Source organism: Lepidochelys olivacea (genome assembly GCF_965140295.1).
Source record: "Lepidochelys olivacea isolate rLepOli2 genome assembly, chromosome: 6".
Classification (NCBI taxonomy): domain Eukaryota; kingdom Metazoa; phylum Chordata; order Testudines; family Cheloniidae; genus Lepidochelys; species Lepidochelys olivacea.
In genome coordinates, this window is record NC_140416.1 from 6759741 (window position 1) to 6779486 (window position 19746).

Here is a 19746-nt window from a genome sequence, read left to right on the forward strand (position 1 = left end):
CACACAGGGACAGGGGGGTGCATGGGGGCAGGGGTGGCTGAGTGGTGGTGCAGGGTCACACAGGGATGGGGGGAGGAGAGTGCAGGAACACACAGGGACAGGACAGATGTGCCTAACTGAATGGGAGAGGCTAGGGAGTCCTCCAGGGAAGCGTGTGGGAGGCTCCGCAACTCTCTAACAATCCCCGCCCCCACCCCACAAAAAAATCTGTTACATACTTCTCCCACCCACACCCAACAACCCTCCTGCTTCACTCCCAGGCTACTTCCAGCAATTACTTCCCTCTCCCTCAGCTCCTCTGTTACCCCTGACTCCCCAAGCCTTTCTACTACTCCTGAGGGGTACAGGAAATAGGTTTCTGTATTATAGTTTACATGAATTCTTACAAAAAGTTCTGTATTAATATGCCTAGTAAAGAATCTATTTGTCAAAATACACTTTCTGAATCTTCGTTGTCTGCATTGCTACAGACATACTTGCCGACAGGAATTTTGAAATAAATTACCAAAATAACTGAAACTAGTGTGATTATATTGTGTTATTTTGACAAATGAAATATGTAGAATTTTAAAATATTGTTTGCAGAATTTGTAGGTGCAGAATTCCCCCAAGAGTAATGGGAAACGCTTTCTGTGTACCTGCCAGTCACACAGTTCATCAGGCCTCATGGTCAGTCAGGTCCTAGAACACTTTGATTGGTTGCACTTCACATTGGCTTCTCCACCTGCCGTGTGAATGCATCAGCTTTTTTAATAGCAAAGAAACACCTGGTTAGACAGACCTTTGTTACACATTAGGGACGTAGTTCTTCTTCATCACATTTCTATTTAAAGTAGACGGCATGAGCAGTTCCTGAGTCTTCTTTCAATCACACACACTGGGCTGTCCTGCCCTGCCCCTCAGCCCAATTCATGCTGAGAGAGGACTGCAAATCCCACCTCTAGATGTCACCCAAGAGTCACCCCGTCAGGGTTCCCTCCCCACTCTGAACTCTAGGATACAGCAGCGGGAACCCACATGAAAGACCCCCTAAGCTTATTCTTAGCAGCTTAGGTTAAAAACTTCCCCAAGGCACAAATCTCTATTTGTCCTTGGACTGAGGTATGCTGCCATCGCCAAGTGATTTAACAAAGAACCAGGGAAAAGGACCACTTGGAGTTCCTCTTCCCCCAGCAATCCCCCCAAGCCCTTACACCCCCTTTCCTGGGGAGGCTTGAGAATAATATCCTAACCAATTGGTTACAAAATGATCGAAGACCCAAACCCCTGGGTCTTGGAACAATGGAAAAAATCAGTCATGTTCTTAAAAGAAAGATTTTATTTAAAAAAAAAAAAAAAAAAGGAAAAATCATCCCTGTAAAATCAGGATGGAAAATACTTTACAGGGTATTGAGATTCAAAACACAGAGGATTCCCCTGTGGGCAAAACCTTAAAGTTACAGAAAACGGGAATAAACCTCCCTCTTAACAAAGGGAAAATTCACAAGCAAAACAAAAGATAAACTAATCCGCCTTGCCTGGTTTACCTATACTGGTTGCAATATTGGAGACTTGGATTAGGATGGGTTGGAGAAGATGGATTTCTGTCTGGCCCCTCTCAGTCCTAAAAGAGAATAGCCACAGAAACAAAGAACCAAAAACAAACCTCCCCCCCAGATTTGAAAGTATATTTTGTCCCCATTGGTTCCTTTGGTCAGGTGCCAACCAGGTTATTTGAGCTTCTTAACCCCTTACACGTAAGGAGGAATTTTAGGCTACCCTTATGGTTATGACACACCCGCTGGCTGGAACAGAGTTAGGTGTGGGGGGAAGTTCCTGGCTGGGTCCCATCTAGATGGGAGGAGGAAGAAGGGGTTATCCTGGCTGCATTCCAGTGAAGTGAGTGAGCGAGTGTGGGACAGAAAGAGACACATGTCTGGATCCCACCTACATGAGGGAGAGGGCTCCCTAATGCAGTAGGCTGTGATCATCTGCTCTAAATTCCCTCCACCTGTCTGCTCTTCCCCACACTGCTCAGCCAAGTCCCCTTCCCTGTCCTCCACAGTCTCTCTGCTGGGCATCATGGGGACAGGACCACTCCCTGGTCTGCATCTGCTGGTGCTGTATCAGGCCCACAGGCTGCCAGAAGCCCCTCAGGCCCTGGCGGTGGCAGAGGGGCACCGGTGTGCGTGACCGAGTGAGGTTGGCCACTCTAGCAAAGTGCTTGCCCCAGTCAGCACAGCTGTACTGCTCCTCTCGGCTGTGAATGAACCAATGTGATTGCAAGGAGGCGGCCCGTGCAAAGCTCTTGCTGCAGCCGTCGGAATGTCCTCCCCCCAGTGTGCGTGCACTGGTGCCGGGTGGGTGGATTGTTTTTTTTCACGTTCTTACCAGAATCATCACAGTGGTTCGGCTGCTCCCCGGTGTGTGCGCTGGTGTGTTCTCAGGGTTGATGTCTCCGCAAAGCCCTTCCCGCAGTCAGCACAGCAGTACGGCCACTCCCCGGTGTGCATTCGCTGGTGCAGTGTCAGGGTGGAAGCACTGCGGAATCCCTTACCACACTGGGCACAAAGGTGCGGCCGCTCCCCAGTGTGTGTGCGTTGGTGTCTTCTCATGGCTGAGCTCTGTGCAAAGCCCTTGCCGCAGTCAGCACAGTGGTACGGCCGCTCCCCGGTGTGTGTGCGCTGGTGTATTCTCAGCTTTGAGCTCTCTACAAAGCCCTTGCCGCAGTCAGCACAGCGATGCGGCCGCTCCCCGGTGTGTGTGCGCTGGTGACTTCTCAGTTGTGAGCTCAGTGCAAAGGCCTTGCCGCAGTCAGCACAGCGATGCGGCCGCTCCCCAGTGTGCATGGGCTGGTGTCTTCTCAGCTCTGAGTGCCATGCAAAGCCCTTCCCACAGTCAGCACAGCGATGCGGCCACTCCCCGGTGTGCGTTCGCTGGTGCACTGTCAGCGTGGAGGCACTGCAGAATCCCTTACCACAGTGGGCACAACGGTGCGGCCGCTCCCCAGTGTGTGTGTGCTGGTGTATTCTCATGGCTGAGCTCTGTGCAAAGCCCTTGTTGCAGTGAGCACAGTGATGTGGCCGCTCCCTGGTGTGCGTGCGCTGGTGTCTTCTCAGCTTTGAGCTCTCTGCAAAGGCCTTGCCGCAGTCAGCACAGCGATGCGGCCGCTCCCCAGTGTGTGCGCGCTGGTGTCTTCTCAGGTGTGAGCGCCGTGCAAAGGCCTTGCCGCAGTCAGCGCAGCGGTGCAGCGACTCCCTAGTGTGTGTGCACTGGTGCTGGGTCAGTGCGGACGGGTTGCTGAAACTCTTGGCGCAGTCGGTGCAGTGGTGGGGACGCTGGCCCATGGGGAGTCTCTGGTGTGTAGCAAGGTCTGGTCTCTGGCTGAGTTTACCCCGGGGATGGACTGCGGTCTGTGCATGGATCCCTCTGTGGGATGTGGAATCCTGCTTCCCTGCCGCACTTTCCCCACATTCAGACTGTGTCCGCGTCCCCACCAGGATCCCGAGCCCTGCTGGAGAGAGCTCACAGTTAAGGCTACAGGTTTGTCAAGGATGGAAAATGTCACAGATGGAGCGATTTCACCATTTGTCCGTGACTGTTTTTTGGATGGGTGCCTCACCCTGCAATGGCGGCTCCTGTCTCACAGGGTTGGACCTAACACCTCTCTCTGGGTACTGAGACCTGGTCTGCGGGGTTACAGCGCCACTCAGATTTGCCTCTGCCCCCAGTGACAATGGTGGGGGAAGGAGGCTAAACTACAGTGAATGGCCTTGCCACCCAGATCCTCTCTAGCCCGCAGCAACCCCTCTACACCAAGCTGCGGTCAGGCTTTCAGCACTGGGGGAAGTGCTGGGCACGTGCCCCACGGCGAGGAGGAGGGCAGGGTTTTTTTAAAAATCAGGGTGCAGTCACAGGAAGTTTAGTGACCTGTGACTTTTACTAAATTTTCTGTAATTTTTTTATACAAAATGCCATGACAAATCTGCAGCCTGACTCAGGGTGGTTCTACCCTATGTTGTTTGTGCAGAGCCTAGTACCTGCTCCCACTCCCACGTGCGCCATGCACCTCTTGGGTTTTCTTTGATGATTAAACTGTAGCTTGCCCAGGATACAGGCAGTGCCTGGCACAACAGGGCCTCTAAGTGCTAACAAATAGGGTCCGGGGTTTGTTTCAAATTGACTTTGGTTATATTTCAATCAGAGGTTTCTATTTACATGTGGCTGGTTCTTCACATTCTCCTGTTTTATACCATGAGGCCTGTTCCACAGTGTTTGCGCGGTTTTAACCATATTGGTTTGAAACTAGCTCATGTGGATGCAGTGAGACCGGTCTAAAGCTGCATACCGTAATTGTAGCTTTAAAAAAGTTTTCTATTTTTCTCTGCGAGTTCCTACCTCCCAGAGGTCAGGGAGCTTAGGTACCAATCTCTTATAGAGCTCCGGGAGGTTGGTACCTAAGCTCCCTGACCTCCGGGAGGTAGGAGCTCTATAAGAGATTGGTACCTAAGCTCCCTGACCTCCGGGAGGTAGAAGCTCACAGAGAAAAACAGAAAACTTTGGTAAAGCTACAATTACGGTATCCAAGCCAAATTACTCGCTGAACGAGATCAGGAGTAATAAAGAGCCGAAAGGCCCAGCACTAACTCGCTGAACAATATCGGGGTAACAAAAAGGAAACAAAAGTATGCTTGTAAAAATGTTTAAGGAAAGGCAGGGGAAGCCAATAACAGAGGGAGGAATGGAATTAACAGAAGCTCCAGCCACCCCCTTTGTAAAAGAAGTTACATCTTTTAAACAAATCCTTCAAAAATTTGGGCACAGTCCTTGGACTAAACAAGCCCTAGCTGATGTCTGCACTATTTCGGACCTAGAGGATAGATTGGCTCAGTATAGCCTCATATACAAACCTTCTAGTGTTGCCAAAAGAGATGCAGCAGCAATTTGGTTGTTGTGGGAGGCATGTAAGGATTCTTCCCTCCGCTTGTCTTCTCGTAAAGAGGAAAAGGCACAAACGGAAAAGGGAGCAGACAATTGGATACCCAAAGTCAGCTGAAAATAGTGAGAGAGGCACTCCAGGAATGCAAAAAGAGAGAAAGATTCCTGGCAGACCAAGCTAAAGCCTCTGAGAAAATTGAAAGAGAGAATCATGTGCTCCAAGGTATGGTAAAGAAATTAACCTTGAAGCAGGGCAGAGCACCTGCAAATCATAGTCGTTGTGAGTCACTAATTAAGAGACTGAGACAAAAATTGGGCTTTGCCTCTAAACAGGTAGCAGCCATTACAGTAGGTGAAGGGGGAGAAGGTCCTATGCACGGCACCCCCAGGCATAATTACAAAGAGAAAAGAGAGTGAAAAGTTAACTCTGCAGAGCTGGAGGGAATTAAGCAGCTAAACTTTGTGAAAATGTTAAAAAGGAAAAGTGTTAGAGAAAAATAATTCTTGGTTTCTTTGCAGCCATTCTGAAGGAAAAATGGGCCCTTTTCCAAAGGAATGTCTGTAAATTAGCCAGGCAAAAATAAACTATTTAAAATCATTTGACTGGACAATTTAGTCAAATTTGCTAAAAGAACATAAGAGGGTTCTATTGGAACTTAACTGCCTCAAATATATAAAGGAAATGTAAGATGTAAAAACAGAGCAGTGTGGAAGGGATGTTAAGGAAAAGAAAATGTGTATGTATCTGTGTGTGTGTAAATATGTAAAGTTCTAAGGACCAATTGGTTTTGTTTTAAATAATGCCACTAAAAATCCATTTGACTCTTTAATTCAAAGTTGCAAAACTGACAGACCTTTTTGCTAGACACAGGTAATTAGTGTTGTTTGGCTTCGGGATTTGGCATTTAACCCTTAAAAGGTAACTCAATGCTTTGCAAAATTTAAAATGTTTTTAAGTTGTGGCTGCAGCAGGGCAGTCAAAATCAGGAGAATAGAAAAAAAATTCTGGATTCTTTTTGTTTGGTTGGTTTTTGTTTATTTTTGTAACAAAATACCACATGAGTGTAGTAAAAAAATAAATAACTAAGAAATTAAAAGAGACAGTGCCCCTCTGAAGCAACAGCAGGCGTGAGGTGCACAAAACAAAAAGAAGCAATGTTAGAAACGCTGAGTCTTAAAATGGCTCTGTGTAATCTGATTCACTTGAATAAAGGTACATGAAAACTCTGTAAGCACAAAAGAAATAGTTACACCTTATGTAAAAATGGATATGGATATTGTTATAGAAGTTAAACTATGGAAGGAATGTGCATTTGCCCCAGAACATGTGCAGGGTATATTGTAGAAGGGTAAAAAGAAATGCAAACATACCATGCTACTTAATTAAAATGCTATTAGGGCTCCAAAGGGAGCCACAATAGGTTGGGTTTTCTTTTTCAGATTGCTGTGTGTTTTGGAAGTAGAAGTTGAAAGTAATCAAAACTCTGGTGAAAGTTGATTGTGTCCCTTTTAAGATAGAGTCTCTGAGCTGCTGATGGCTTTAAATCCAAAAGCAGGAAGCGTCTGTGAAAATGCAAATGACCTAAATGATAAAGGAAGGAAAGAACTAGCAGCACAAAGGAGCTGCAGATAAAGGACACACCTGGTCAGCAAACAAATTGTCTAAATAAATAATCCAAGGGATAACAAGATAACTTTAATAAATCTAATGATAATAAGTACCCCTGTAACAATGTATAGTGTGCATGATTTTTGGAAAAATCCTTTAAGGTCATATGGTAATGATGACAGGTTTCAGAATAACAGCCGTGTTAGTCTGTATTCGCAAAAAGAAAAGGAGTACTTGTGGCACCTTAGAGACTAACCAATTTATTTGAGCATTAAATTGAGCAAATAAATTGGTTAGTCTCTAAGGTGCCACAAGTACTCCTTTTCCTTATGGTAATGATGCTTCTCAGCTATTACCTGTAAATAAACTTAAAGCTTAACACAGCAGGAAAAACGTTATAAACTTGGTCTGCTGTATACAAAGGAAAACTGAGGTATCCCACCTCATGAATTTAATGACTAAACAGTGGGATAATTTCCCCATAAAGATATAAGCCATTGAAACCTGGCCTGCCTATAGAACAAACATAGGAAAATATGGGGGCAATTCCTCTGTTTTGCCTGCAATCAGCAAGAGTATTTGTAAAAGAAATATTTTAAGCAATAATCTGCCACCCCAAAAGGGGTAGAAACACGTTCTTTTTCTCTTTCAGAAAATCAGGAAAAGCTGATGCCAGCTGAAGAGCAACCCAATACCATGAATTTACTGTCATAACAGAAATTGTGTTTTGTGTTCTGTTTTGTCTTGTTGTTAGCACTGTTGTGTGTTTAAATATATATATATACTGAAGACCTTCAGGTAATTAGGAATAAATTAAACTCTCTGTCCCAACTACAAGATAGCCTAATTCAGAAACAAGTTCACGCAAACGTAGACCTGGTTCAAACAGGCATTGGCAATCTAAAAGCTAGATGGAATCTTTGGCAATGGCTTAATGCCACTACCTGGATGTTGCATAAACAACAATTACAGCTAGAGAACCGCATAGCCATGGGGTGTACGGAGATGCAAATTATGGCACTCTCCACATTAGGACAGGAAATGTTCTGGGTTATATCGGGGAATACGAAGGTCTTGCTACACCTACTAAAACAAGGAAGAAGATCACTGTTTGACACATATCGGTACGAATGGGTGCAGTATGTGTCCAGTAATGTAAAACCAGAACTGCTGCTCGGAGAAATTATGATTAAAGTAGCACAGCAACAAGGACAGGAGACTCGGATATGGAAAGTTAGCCCACTCCCCACAATGCATGTGGGATCATACTGGCTACCTCGGACCTCGAGCCAGTGGGCTGGGGGGGACGGAAAACTATTGGATATTAGAGGATGTACCAAATGGACACCTCAAAAGTGGGTGTGCTTATCCCTGCCTGAAGCCTCAGAACCTCACAGTAAGGATATGTCCATGGGATCCTGTGTATGGGATGAGTTAAGTAATGAAACCAGGGTACTGTATAATGGGCAATGCGTTTGTATTACCTCATGGGAAATTGTATAGTGGGAGGATGGGAGGACCAGTAATCCACCGGTAGATGAATGTAAATGTAATGTAAGCACGATTTTCACTAAAAATCATACTTACTATTTGCCACAGCCAAAAAGATCTCAATTTACAATGGAGGCAGGACGACCAGAGTTCTCCATTCACCTTGATCTTGACTGGCAAGAGTTAGCACTAGAGTTAACTATTAGAACAAATACTTATTAGCGATTAGAACAAACAAGTGAGACCATAGGGAATACAACTATCCACGTTAATTGGGATGTGTGGAGTGCATTGTTGGATAAAAAGAATGTATGTGAGGCTAGAACCATGAGCCCAGCTCGCCTCTCAATATATGCGCTCTAAAAGATTATCTAGAAAATGACACTATTGACTGTATTATTATAGTGTCAAAAGAGGGATACTGTTGGGTCGCCCTCAAAGTTACACAAGTAGGATAGAATTATAATTATGTAGCAGTAGAAATAAAGATAGACAAAAGAGTATATAGGTGTGACAAAGTGAGACTGTTCTTGATGTTTCTTCTGGATAGTGTGGGGGTGCCTCAGTTTCCCCTATGCAGTTCTTAAGTATCTAGGTGGTGGGGTAAGGGTGTATGATTATTGCAGAGTCCTAGAGGGCAGGTGTGTGCAGGGGTCTGGACACAGACAATGGCCAACACCCTGTTTCCTGGCAACTGATGGCCTGGGCCCTTTCCCCCTGCAAGGTGAGAGCTAAAGGGTTGGAGAACAAAGGAATCAGGTGACCTCCTGGCCTGGGAAAGGGACAAAGCCCAGAGGAGGAGGGGCTGGAGAGAGTTTCAGTTTGGGGCTGGCTGGGACATGAAGTGAAGTGCAGACGTGGTTGTCCAGCTCACTGGCCCCAAAATGGACCCAGCTGAGGGGTCCAGTTCTCTGCACCTACAAGCTCTGTGTTAGACCATGTTCCTGTCGTCTAATAAACCTCTGTTTTACTGGCTGGCTGAGAGTCCCATCTGACTGTGAAGTTGGGGTGCAGGACCCTCTGGCTTCCCCAGGAGACCCGCCTGAGCGGACTTGCTGTGGAAAGCACACGGAGGGGCAGAGGATGCTGAATGCTCCGAGGTCAGACCCAGGAAGGTGGAAGTTGTGTGAGCTTTGTGTTCTGAAGACAGGCTGCTCACAGAAAGGAGACTTCCCCAGAGTCCTGACTGGCTTCATGGGGAGCAGTTCCAGAGCATCACCCAGGGACTCCGTGACAATAGGTATTGTAAAAAGGTATGAACATCAGTTCCATGCTGGTGAATTTCACTCCGTAACAAATGCAAGGCCAAAGTGCTAATTATTTCAGGCCGGTACAAGACAAAGAGTCTGTGCTGGATAGTGATAAGAACTTTGAAGAAACAATGCTATTCTTTAAAACTGCGATGCTCTTCCCCCGCGGGGGGGGGCCCTTGTCATGCCTATGTAAATCTTGGTATCCGAAGAGGGAAAAATAGATAGTGGGATAAAACTTGTTAAATGAATCAAGAATCATCGATTGTGTTGTTAAGTAAAAGAATGAATGATGAGTCATCAAATTGAGAGCCTGAAGCAGGGAAATAATTGGTTAGTAAATGTTAGTTAGTTGTTGGTTAGTAATTGGTTAGTAAATGGTGCCAGCCTAATCCTAAGAATTTCAACCTCACGAAAGCTCATGCTCAAATAAATTGGTTAGTCTCTAAGGTGCCACAAGTACTCCTTTTCTTTTTGCGAATACAGACTAACACGGCTGTTACTCTGAAACCTTGATATTGATGGGCCAAAGAATATGCAAAGTGGAGATAACCGGATGACCCCCAGAGGGCGAACCAGAATCCACCCAAAACACATCAAGGAAGAACAAGAAGATAACATCTAGCCATCGTGGATGTACCACCTGTTGCTGATTGAGCTGATCGATGGTCATCTCAATTGGAAATTCAGCATGATGAAGCAACTTCCATAGACTTGTATTGAACCAGAGATCTATTAAAAATTGGGTCCAGGGACTGTGTTCTTTGAGTCCGGTTCTACAACCACCCTCCAGGAGCATCGGATGCACATCTGACAACGACTCGGTTCCACTCTCATGTCCAGGCCACCTGGCCAGTGACTTGGCACGAGCAACATCTAGGCTGGTAACTATAACAACCTTTATGTAGAACCTGTGTGAGAATGTCTGTGTGTGTGAAGAAAAGGAGGACTTGTGGCACCTTAAAGACTAACAAATTTATTTGAGCATAAGCTTTCGTGAGCTACAGCTCACTTCATCGGATGCATTCAGTGGAAAATGGATCTATATAGAAATTGCATAAAGGAATATTTTGTTGTATTTACAATTAACATGGCAATTTGCCTTGTCCCTCTTACAAGATCCTGTTGGTATCATTTTTATTAGTATAACACTACGCAGTTTATTCTTGCGGGGGAGTGAATCCTCTTCAAGGAATTCCTTCTACAGAAATCATTTACCCTCGGCCTGATGTTTCACTTTTTGTGCAAACTAAAACCGTCAAGAGGGTAGGGGTTTTTTTGGGGGTGGGAAGTGGGTTGAGGGGATGACAAGTCACTCAGGGTTTGTGTTATGTAATCTGAAAACCATGTCTTGTTTTACAACCCAATCAGTGACACTGCTGAGCTGGAAGGGGTAAATGGCTGCTACCCAGCAGGACTTTGATCTACAGTCACAGACTGCGTTCGGGCTGAGGGCTGTGCTAAGCATTGACACTGAAGCAATGTAAGTGACAACGATTTCATACCACTGAGAGAGCAGGAGGAGAGGGGATGTGACAAAGGCCATTCCACCCCCTCTCCCTCACACCCAGCCCATACACCAGGGTACTCCAAGCTGTGGCCCGAAGGACGATTTCGTCTGGCTCCCAAATATGTCCGCTCTCCCAGCAGCAGCTACCTGGAACGCGGGGCAGTTTTTGAGCATTACAGTGAAGCGCTGGAAGTGCCAGAGACCTTCTCTACAAAATGGCATCCTCCGCGTGGTGTAACCTCGCACTCATCACTTATCATACATGACTAATCCTGCCCTGCCCTGCATCATTCCCAGCTTTCTCCTTGCTCGCCAGGGACAGGTTTCTCCAGTTTGAGATGTCATGTGCGAAGTGAAGTGGCAGAGAGGGGGTGGGGCGGGAACCTTGAGAGGACAGCGCTTTCTCTGCCAAAGGCCAGTGACTCTGGGATGCTCTCCTAGGCTGCAAGCAGGTTTTTGTCCCTATCTGAACTATTTCGAGATCCAGGTGTCAAGGGCCATAGGACACCAGCTTGAATCAGGAGGGGCAGCGGCATGAAACACACTTGAAAAATCTCTAGGGCACCCCGGCTTGGTATGATTTTCTGAGATGTGGAAAGCCTAGAAGGTGGTGTTGTGGTCTATGGACCAGCAGGCGTGTCTTTCTAGCCAGGTGCTTGTCTGACCCCCCAGTGCCAGACCCACTGACACACACAGATGGATTTTATCCTCACAGCCCCAGTGCCCTCTCCATTACACAGGTGGGGTTATTTAGGCATGGTGGAGCTGTAGTGACTCGCTTCTAGAACTGAAGTGAGATCTTTTGAATCCTACTGCAATGTCCTACCCACTAGGTAAATGCAGCCCCCATATGCTCCCCCACCACGGAGACCTCTCTCTTTCCCTCAAATCTTCCCTGTCCCCACATTGTCCCATATCACTATCCCACCCCTCTTCCAACTTCATCACCTCCTGTCATAACCATAGGGGTAGCCTAAATTCCTCCTTACCTGTAAGGGGTTAAGAAGCTCATGTAACCTGGTTAGCACCTGGCCAAAGGAACCAATGGGGACAAAAGATACTTTCAAATGTGGTGGGGGGGGGGAGGTTTTGTTTTGGGTTCTTTGTTTGTGTGGCCATTTGCTCTTGGGACTAAGAGGGACCGGACATCAATCCATATTCTCCAAATCTTTCTGAACAAGTCTCTCTTATTTCAAACTTGTAAGTAACAGCCAGGCAAGGCATATTAGTTTATCTTTGTTTTCTCAACTTGTGAATTTTCCCTTTGATAGAGGGAGGTTTGTCCCTGTTTTGCTGTAACTTTGAAACTAAGGCTAGAGGGGGTTCCTCTGTGCCCTTTGAATTTTCTGCTACTCTGTAAGGTTAACTACCAGCCTAAGTACAGAGGTGATTCTTTTACCTTTTTCTCTTTAAATAAAATCCTTCTTTTTTAAGAACCTGACTGATTTTTTCCCATTGTTCTAAGACCCAGGGGTTTGGGTCTGTAGCCAATTGATGAGGATATATGCTCAAACCTTCCCCAGGAAAGGGGGTGTAGGCTTGGAGGAATAGGACTCCAAGTGGTCCTTTCCCTGATTGTTTGTTAAATCACTTGGTGGTGGCAGCAATCCCAAGGCAAGAAAGGAATCTGTGTCTTGGGGAAGTTTTAACCTAAGCTGGTAAGAATAAGCGTAGGGGGGTCTTTCATGCAGGTCCCCACATCTGTACCCCAGAGTTCAGAGTGGGGAAGGAACCCTGACACCTCCCCATCTCCGATCCATTTCTCTTTCACAGCTTTGAGGCCCCATCATTTTTAGGTCCCATCTTAGGTCACAGATATCCAATGAGTAGGAAAGAGAGGAAGTATGATAATAAGACTCCCTGGCGTAACCAGGAGATCTTCAATGACCTGAAACGCAAAAAAGAGTCATACAAGTGGCAACTAAGTCAAGTTACAAAGGATGAATATTTAAAAAACACCCACAAGCATGTAGGGACAAAATTAGAAAGGCCAAGGCAAAAAACAAAACTAAACTAGCTAGGGATATAAAGGGGAACAAGAAAGCATTTTATAAATACATGGGAAGCAAGAGGAAGACGAAGGACAGGATAAGCCCTTAACTAAATGAAGAGGGAGAGACAATAAGAGAAAAAGCAGCAATGGCCGAACTGTTAAATGCCTCTTTTGTTTCAGTTTTCACTGAAAAAGTTAGCAGTAATCAGTCAACTAACATAGTGAACACCAGTGTCAGTGGGGTAGGATCTAAGCCTAAAATAGGAAAGGAAACAGTTATGAATTACTTAGACAAGTTAAAAGTAAATACATCCTATACTACTTAAGGAACTGAATGAAGAGATTTCTGAGAACTTGTGGGGGATGGTAGAGAGAACCAAGGAGTGGAAAAGGGCAAATATAGTACCTAGCTACAGAAAGGGGACAAGGACAACTCAGGGAATTATAGACCAATCAGCTTAACTTCAGGACCCAGAAAGATAACGGAACAAGTAACCAAACATTGTATTTGTGAGCACCTAGAACAGAGTCTCAAACTCGGTTTACCTTAGGGCCAGTGCCAGTCCTCAAATCCTCCCAGCGGGCCAGTACTGTCACTCATGCCGCCCAGAACCTGTCCCACAAAGACTCTGGGAGAGAGTCTGGGTCGGGGAAGGAGGTCTGGGGTAGGGGATTGGGGTGCAGGCTCTGGGATGGAGTTTGGGTGCTGGGTGCAGGCTCTGGGCTGGGGCAGGGGGTGAGTGTACAGGAGGAGGGGGAGGGGTGCAGGCTCTGGGACAGAGGTCGGGGGAGGGATGCAGGCTCTGGGAGGGGCCATTGTAAGTCGCCTGGGGGACTGGGGGGAAGCACCTGGGGGCAGCAGGTGGGGCCAAGGGAGAGACCTTGTCCCAAAACTGCTGGAGCCTCGCAGGACACATTGGGGAGGTTCGCGGGCGCAGAGTTTGAGACCCCTGACAGTCAGCATGGATTTGTCAAGAACAAATTATGTCTAACCAACCTAATATTCTTATGGACGATTCAAAGCTGGGTGGGGCTGCAAGCACGTTAGAGGACAGGATTAGAATTTAAAGTGATCTTGACAAACTGGAGAAATGGTCAGAATTGAAATGACAGCTTAGGAAGGAGTACTGCAGAAAACCATCTGGGGTTATAGTGGATCACAAATTAAATATGAGTCAATGTAATACTGTTGAAAAGAAAAAAAGTATATATTCTGGGATGTATGAGCAGGAGTTTTGCAAGCAAGATGTGATAAGTAATTCTTCTACTCCTCTCAGCACGGGTAAGGTGTCAGCTGGACTACTGTGTCCAGTTCTGGGTCCCGCACTTCAGAAAGGATGTAGACAAACTGGACGGGGTCAGAGGAGAGCAATGAGAATGATTAAAGATCTAGAAAACATGACCTACGAGGAAAAACTGAAAAATTGGATTTGTTTAGTCTGGCGAAGGAAAGACTGAGGGGGGCTTAACAAGAGTCTTCAAGTACATAAAAAGCTGTTACAAAGTAGAGGGTGATAAATTGTTTTCCTTATCCACTGAGGCCAGGACAAGAAGTAATGGGCTTAAATTGCAGCAGGGTAGATTTAGGGTAGATATTAGGAAAAACTTCCAAACTCTAAGTGTAGTTAAGCACTGGAACAAATTACCTATGATGATTGTGGAATCTCCATCATGGGAGGCTTTTAAGAACAGGTTAGACAAACACCTGTCAGTCATGGACTAGATAATACATAGTCTTGTCTCAGTAGAGGGGACTGGACTAGATGACCTACTGAGGTCCCTTCTAGTCCTACATTTCTGTGATTTCTAGGATTCACGGATATTAAGGCCAGACAGGCTCATTGTGCCCATCCAGCCTGGCTTCCTGCCTATCCCAGCCAGGGAAACTCCCCCAGTGATTCCTGACTCCAGCCCAGTAATTCCTTCCCCTCCAAAATAAATACTGGCCCCTAATTCCCAGCCTCCATTTGTCCCCTTCAGTTCTTCGGCAGTGGATTTCACTCTGCCTTTGCCTTCTAGATTAAGGAGCAATCCACTAGCAGGTGCGTAAATCAGAAGGGATTGGATTATTACGACTCACCTCGGAATGGGCTCTCTGGCCCGGAGCTTTCCCTGGAGTCCTCGACATCCTGAATCCAGAGCTCTGCCTCCCCTACCTCGATCTGGTGGATTAAGTCCGGTGTGGAACCTGAATAGCCTGTTTGGGGGGAATTAATCAGTTTTATTACTAAAGTTTTGCGGGTAGGGACTCATTTATATGTTGGTGCAACCAAGCACAGTAGGGCCCCGATCTCAGTCAGTGTTTGTCTGCGCAGCACTGGGCGCGACGAGGCCTCAATCTCGGACACTGCTTAAGAGGAAAGCACAGGAGATCCCAAACAGGAGAATAAAGAAATAAAACTTCCATAGAGGAGATTTTGTCCTGTCTCCTGCCAGGCAAGTTCAGTTCGTACTCTGAAGCAGTAACATCTATGACCCTTCTCAATTTGCTTTGGGGCTGAATCATGGCAGGTGTCACTGTTATACAGACCTACCATTTTTTTGCTTAGTGTGCAAGAATTGTTCAAATGTACGGTTAAGATTATGATGTTCATTCTTTCTGGGGAGGTGGGGAGCTGTTTTCTTCCTGCCTTAATAGTCTTATTTGCTCATGTGCTGTTTGCAACCAGCCCTGTGCCAGGACTGAGGTAGGTAAACAAGGTACACTAAGACTAGCCCCAGGCTCTGCAGCCTTGAGTTCTTCTTCAACAGGAAGCCGAACTGAAAGAGGCTGACATCTGCAACTGCTTGGGCACATGGCAGGTGAGACAACAAGGGAACCCAGACATTTCACAGCTATGAGTAGAGATAAATCGGTCCTTACCCAGGGAAACAAGGGCCCAGTAATTCCTCAGCATCTGGTCCCGGTACAGCTGCTTCTCTGGCCGGGATAAGAGCTCCCACTCCTCCCGGGTGAAATACAGAGCCACCTCCTCAAACGCCACCCGCAGCTGCTGGCACAAGCGTTACACACTCAGCACCCTCCGCGCCAGCCCCAGCCCGGGCTCTCCGCAGGGGACGCGGGTTCGAGGGCAGCGGCTCCCGGGGAACCCCCAGCCCAGCAGCTGTGACCCAGGGAGACCCCCCCGCACAGCCCCCCGGGGACTCGGGCCCCGCTGGCCGGCGACAGGAGTCGCCCTCGGCTCCCCACGGGGCTCTGGGGCGGGGCGCTGGGAGGGGCCCGAATCCCAGGGCAGGGACCAGGCTCCTCCCCCGGCCGGAGTCCCCGCCTCCGCCCCAGGCCTGGGCTCGGCCCCGCTCCCGCCCCCGGCTCGGCCGCCTCGGGGCTCCTCGGCCCGGCTCCGCGTGTCCGCCCGGCCCGGGGCCCCCAGCGCCGCTCCCCGGCCCCAGCGCTCCGGCTGCGGCAGCCCCCAGCCCCGGGGTCACTAGCGCGGGAGGGACCCGGTCCCGGCCCCCCTCGGCCCCAGCCGGGACCAGCCAGTGCCCGGCCGGGGAGTCCCCGCCCCGCGTCCTACCTGCCCCGGCCCCGCTGCAGCCATCGCCGGGCTCGGCTCCGGCCCCGGCCGCTTCCTCCGCCCGGGCAGCGACCTCCCGCCCGCGGCTGGTGCCTCCCCGGGGCCGCAGCCCTCCAGCCCTGCTGCGCTTCCCGCCCGCCTCCCTGCGGCTGCAAGGACCCCGCGCCTGCTCCAGCAGCCGAGGGAGACCCCAGCGCAGGGACCTTCCGGTGTGGTGTGTCTGTTACTGCTCCCCCTGGGAATGTGCGACTGGCCGCAGTTACTGACACGTAGCAGATTGTAAGAAACTGCTGTGGTATAAACCAGCTCCCTGAGGTAGCAGATGCCTCCAGGTAGCAGCTTCTTGCACTGTCCTGTGTGACATTGCTACACCTAGAAATGTGCTATGTGTAGAAAGCTTGTGCTCAAATGAATTGGTTAGTCTCTAAGGTGCCACAAATCCTTATTTTCTATGTGTAGCAGTTACTGATAGGTGTAGATTGTAAGAAACTGCTATTTGATGCAGCAACCTAAATCTCCCTTGCTGGAATTTAAGCCCATTACGTCTTGTCCTATCCTCAGAGGTTAAGGAGAACAATTCCTCTCCCTCTTCCTTGTCACAACCTTTTACATACTTGAAAATTGTTATCGTGTTTCAGTCTTCCCTCATAGGTCATGTTTTCTAGACTTTTAATCTTCACAGTACTCCAGTTGAGGCCTGATCAGCACAGAGTAGAGCGGAAAAAATACTTCTGGTGTCTTGCTCACAACACTCCGGCTAATACATCCCAGAAGGATGTTCAGTTTTTTTTGCAGCAGCGTTACAGTGTTCACTCATATTCAGCTGGTAGTGTGCTGTGACCCCTAGGTCCCTTTCCGCAGTACTCCTCCCTCGGAAATCATTTCCTGTTTTCAAAAAGAAAAGGAGGACTTGTGGCACCTTCGAGGCTAACAAAGAAAGCTCATGCTCAAATAAATTGGTTAGTCTCGAAGGTGCCACAAGTCCTCCTGTTCTTTTTGCGGATACAGACGAACACGGCTGCTACTCTGAAACATTTTCTATTTTGTACGTGTGCAGCTGATTGTCCCTTCCTAAGTGGAGTACTTTGCATTTGTCCTTTCTGAATTGCATCCTATTTACTTCAGACTATTTCTCCAGTTTGTCCAGATCATTTTGAATTTTCATCCTATCCTCCCAAGTATTTGCAACCCCTCCCAGCTTGGTATCATCTGCAAACTTTATAAGTGTACTCTCTATGGCATTATCTAAATCATTGATTAAGATTTTGAATAGAAACATATCCAGAAGTGATCCCTGCAGAACCTCACTCGTTATGCCCTTTCAGCGTGACTGTGAACCACTGGTAACTACTCTCTGGGAACTGTTTTCCAACCAGTTTTGCACCCACCTTATTGTAGCTCTATCTAGGTTGTATTTCCCTAGTTTGTTTATGAGAAGGTCATGAGAGACAGTATCAAAAACTTTACTAACAGCAAGATAGACCATGTTGACCACTTCCCCATGTCCACAAGGCTTGTTACCCTGTCAAAGAAAGCTAGCAGGTTGGTTTGACACTACGTGTTCTTGACAAATCCATGCTGATGGTTATTTATCACCTTATTATCTTCTAGATGTTTGCAAATTGATTACTTAATTATTTGCTTCATTATCTTTCCAGGTACACAAGTTAAGTTGACTGGTCTGTAATTCCACAGGTTGTCGTTATTTCCCTTTTTATAGATGGGCACTATATTTGCCCTTTTCCAGTCTTCTGGAATCTCTCCCGTCTTCCTTTACTTTTCAAAGGTAATCGCTAATGGCTCAGATATCTCCTCAGTCAGCTCCTTGAGTATTCTAGGTCACAGTTCATCAGGCCTTGATGACTTGAAGACATCTGATTTGTCTAAGTAATTTTTAACTTGTTTTTCTCCCATTTTTGCCTCTAGTCCTACCTCATTTTCACTAGCATTCACTATGTTAGGCGTCCAGTCGCCACCAACCTGCTTGGAGAAAACAGAAACGAAGTCATTAAGCACCTCTGCCATTTCCACATTTTCTGTTATTGTTTATCCCCCCATTGAGTAACGGGCCTACCCTGTCCTTGGTCTTCCTCTTGCTTCTAATGTATTTGCAGAATGTTTTCTTGTTACCCTTTATGTCTCTAGCTAGTTTGATCTCGTTTTGTGACTTGGCCTTTCTAATTTTGTTCCTACATACTTGTGTTATTTGTTTATATTAATCCTTTGTAATTTGACCTAATTTCCACTTTTTGTAGGACTCTTTTGATTTTTAGATCATTGAAGATCTCCTGGATGGTCTCTTGCCATACTTTCTATCTTTCCTACACAGTGGTATACCTTGCTCTTGTGCCCTTATAATGTCTCTTTGAAAAACTGTCAGTAGTCTTCAATTGCTTTTCCCTTTAGACTTGCTTCCCATGGGATCTTATCTTCCAACTCCCTGAGTTTGCTAAAATCTGCCTTCTTGAAATCCATTGTCTTTATTGTGCTGTTCTCCCTCCTATCATTCCCTAGAATCATGAACTCTATCATTTCATGATCACCTTCACTCAAGCTGCCCTCCACTTTCAAATTCTCAACCAGTTCCTCCCTATTTGTCAAAATCAAATCTAGAACAGCCTGTCCCCTAGTAGCTTTCTCAGCCTTCTGAAATAAAACATTGTCTCTAATACATTCCAAAAACTTGTTGGATAATCTGTGCCCTGCTGTGTTATTTTCCCAACAGATGTCTGGGTAGTTGAAGTCCCCCATCACCACCAAGAACATAAGGTTGTTCTTATTTGCTGACTTGTCCTAATTTGTTAAAAACTGCTAATTACGGCAAAGAGCAGTTTCACACAGCCTACAGTGTAAGAAACTGCTCTCCGTAGGAATTTTCTACCTGAAGCAGCGACAGGTCCTGCTTTGCTAAAAACTGGCTGATGTAGCTAATTCCTATGGAGAGCAGTTTCTTATGCTGTAGGCTGTGTGAAACTGCTACTTGTATGAATTTGCTACCTGTAGTAGGGAGAGGTAGTGAATTGCTAACATTAGCAGTTGCTGATCCTAATTTGCTAAAACTTGACAGTGGTGTGGGAGGGAAGCGTAGAGTGTTCAGCTTCCAAACGACCCTGCCCGAATTCATTGTAGTGGGACACGGGACATGTGGAGGATAATTTAAAATCTTAATTTCCTTAGGGTTCGCCTTCAGTACACTTCTATGCTGGTTTCAGATGGTGCGATCTCTGACCATTACAGTTCATCAACTCAACAGGTAGGCCCAGGCAGCGATGCACTTGTCCTGTTGTCTTGACTGAGAAAGGTTTCTGATCAAAGGGAGCGTAGATTCCAGCAAGCTCCTGGGGTAGTATCTTATTGGAGATATGGTGAATGTCTCTCATACCCCATTTTGTGTTTCTTACCATCATGCCATCTTCATTTTATTTTTATTTTTTTTGCAAGTCACATAATTGCAGTATAAG

The 19746-nt window shown here is 46.8% G+C and overlaps 2 protein-coding genes and 1 long non-coding RNA gene across 5 annotated transcripts in view; 2 read left to right on the forward strand and 1 right to left on the reverse strand.

Moving 5' to 3' along the window:
* LOC311522719 (uncharacterized protein) overlaps nucleotides 1-19746 on the forward strand; it is a gene marked incomplete at its 5' end in the record, with an annotated part of 82899 nt that overhangs the window by 40752 nt on the left and 22401 nt on the right. The gene's annotated exons all lie outside the window — the stretch shown is intronic.
* On the reverse strand, nucleotides 1365-16502 carry LOC311522468 (uncharacterized protein). 3 transcript variants are annotated; one of them, XM_084631841.1, is made up of 4 exons: nucleotides 16286-16502; nucleotides 15634-15763; nucleotides 14851-14967; nucleotides 1365-3493 (listed from the first exon to the last, which is right to left on the reverse strand). In XM_084631841.1, exons 1-4 carry the CDS (start codon nucleotides 16307-16309, stop codon nucleotides 2379-2381), a joined length of 1386 nt encoding a protein of 461 aa, XP_084487967.1. In that variant the 5' UTR covers nucleotides 16310-16502; the 3' UTR covers nucleotides 1365-2378. The 3 variants fall into 3 exon arrangements, with proteins under 3 accessions (XP_084487967.1, XP_084487968.1, XP_084487969.1); XM_084631842.1 differs by having other exon boundaries at nucleotides 15634-15760; nucleotides 16286-16501; XM_084631843.1 differs by having other exon boundaries at nucleotides 1365-3490; nucleotides 16286-16501.
* LOC311522495 lies at nucleotides 8225-12347 on the forward strand. The gene is made up of 3 exons (XR_014712139.1): nucleotides 8225-9270; nucleotides 9754-10151; nucleotides 10639-12347. It is a non-coding gene; the product is annotated as an uncharacterized lncRNA (long non-coding RNA).

Bases quoted from the DNA above. Each gene is read 5' to 3' on its own strand.
- LOC311522468 (XM_084631841.1), bottom strand. From the start codon at position 16,309: ATGGCTGCAGCGGGGCCGGGGCAG. The intron at 15,764-16,285 runs GTAGGACGCGGG...CGCTTGTGCCAG, and splicing joins CTGCAGCGGGGCCGGGGCAG to CAGCTGCGGGTGGCGTTTGA. The intron at 3,494-14,850 runs GTGAGTCGTAAT...AGCTCTCTCCAG, and splicing joins GCCAGAGAGCCCATTCCGAG to CAGGGCTCGGGATCCTGGTG.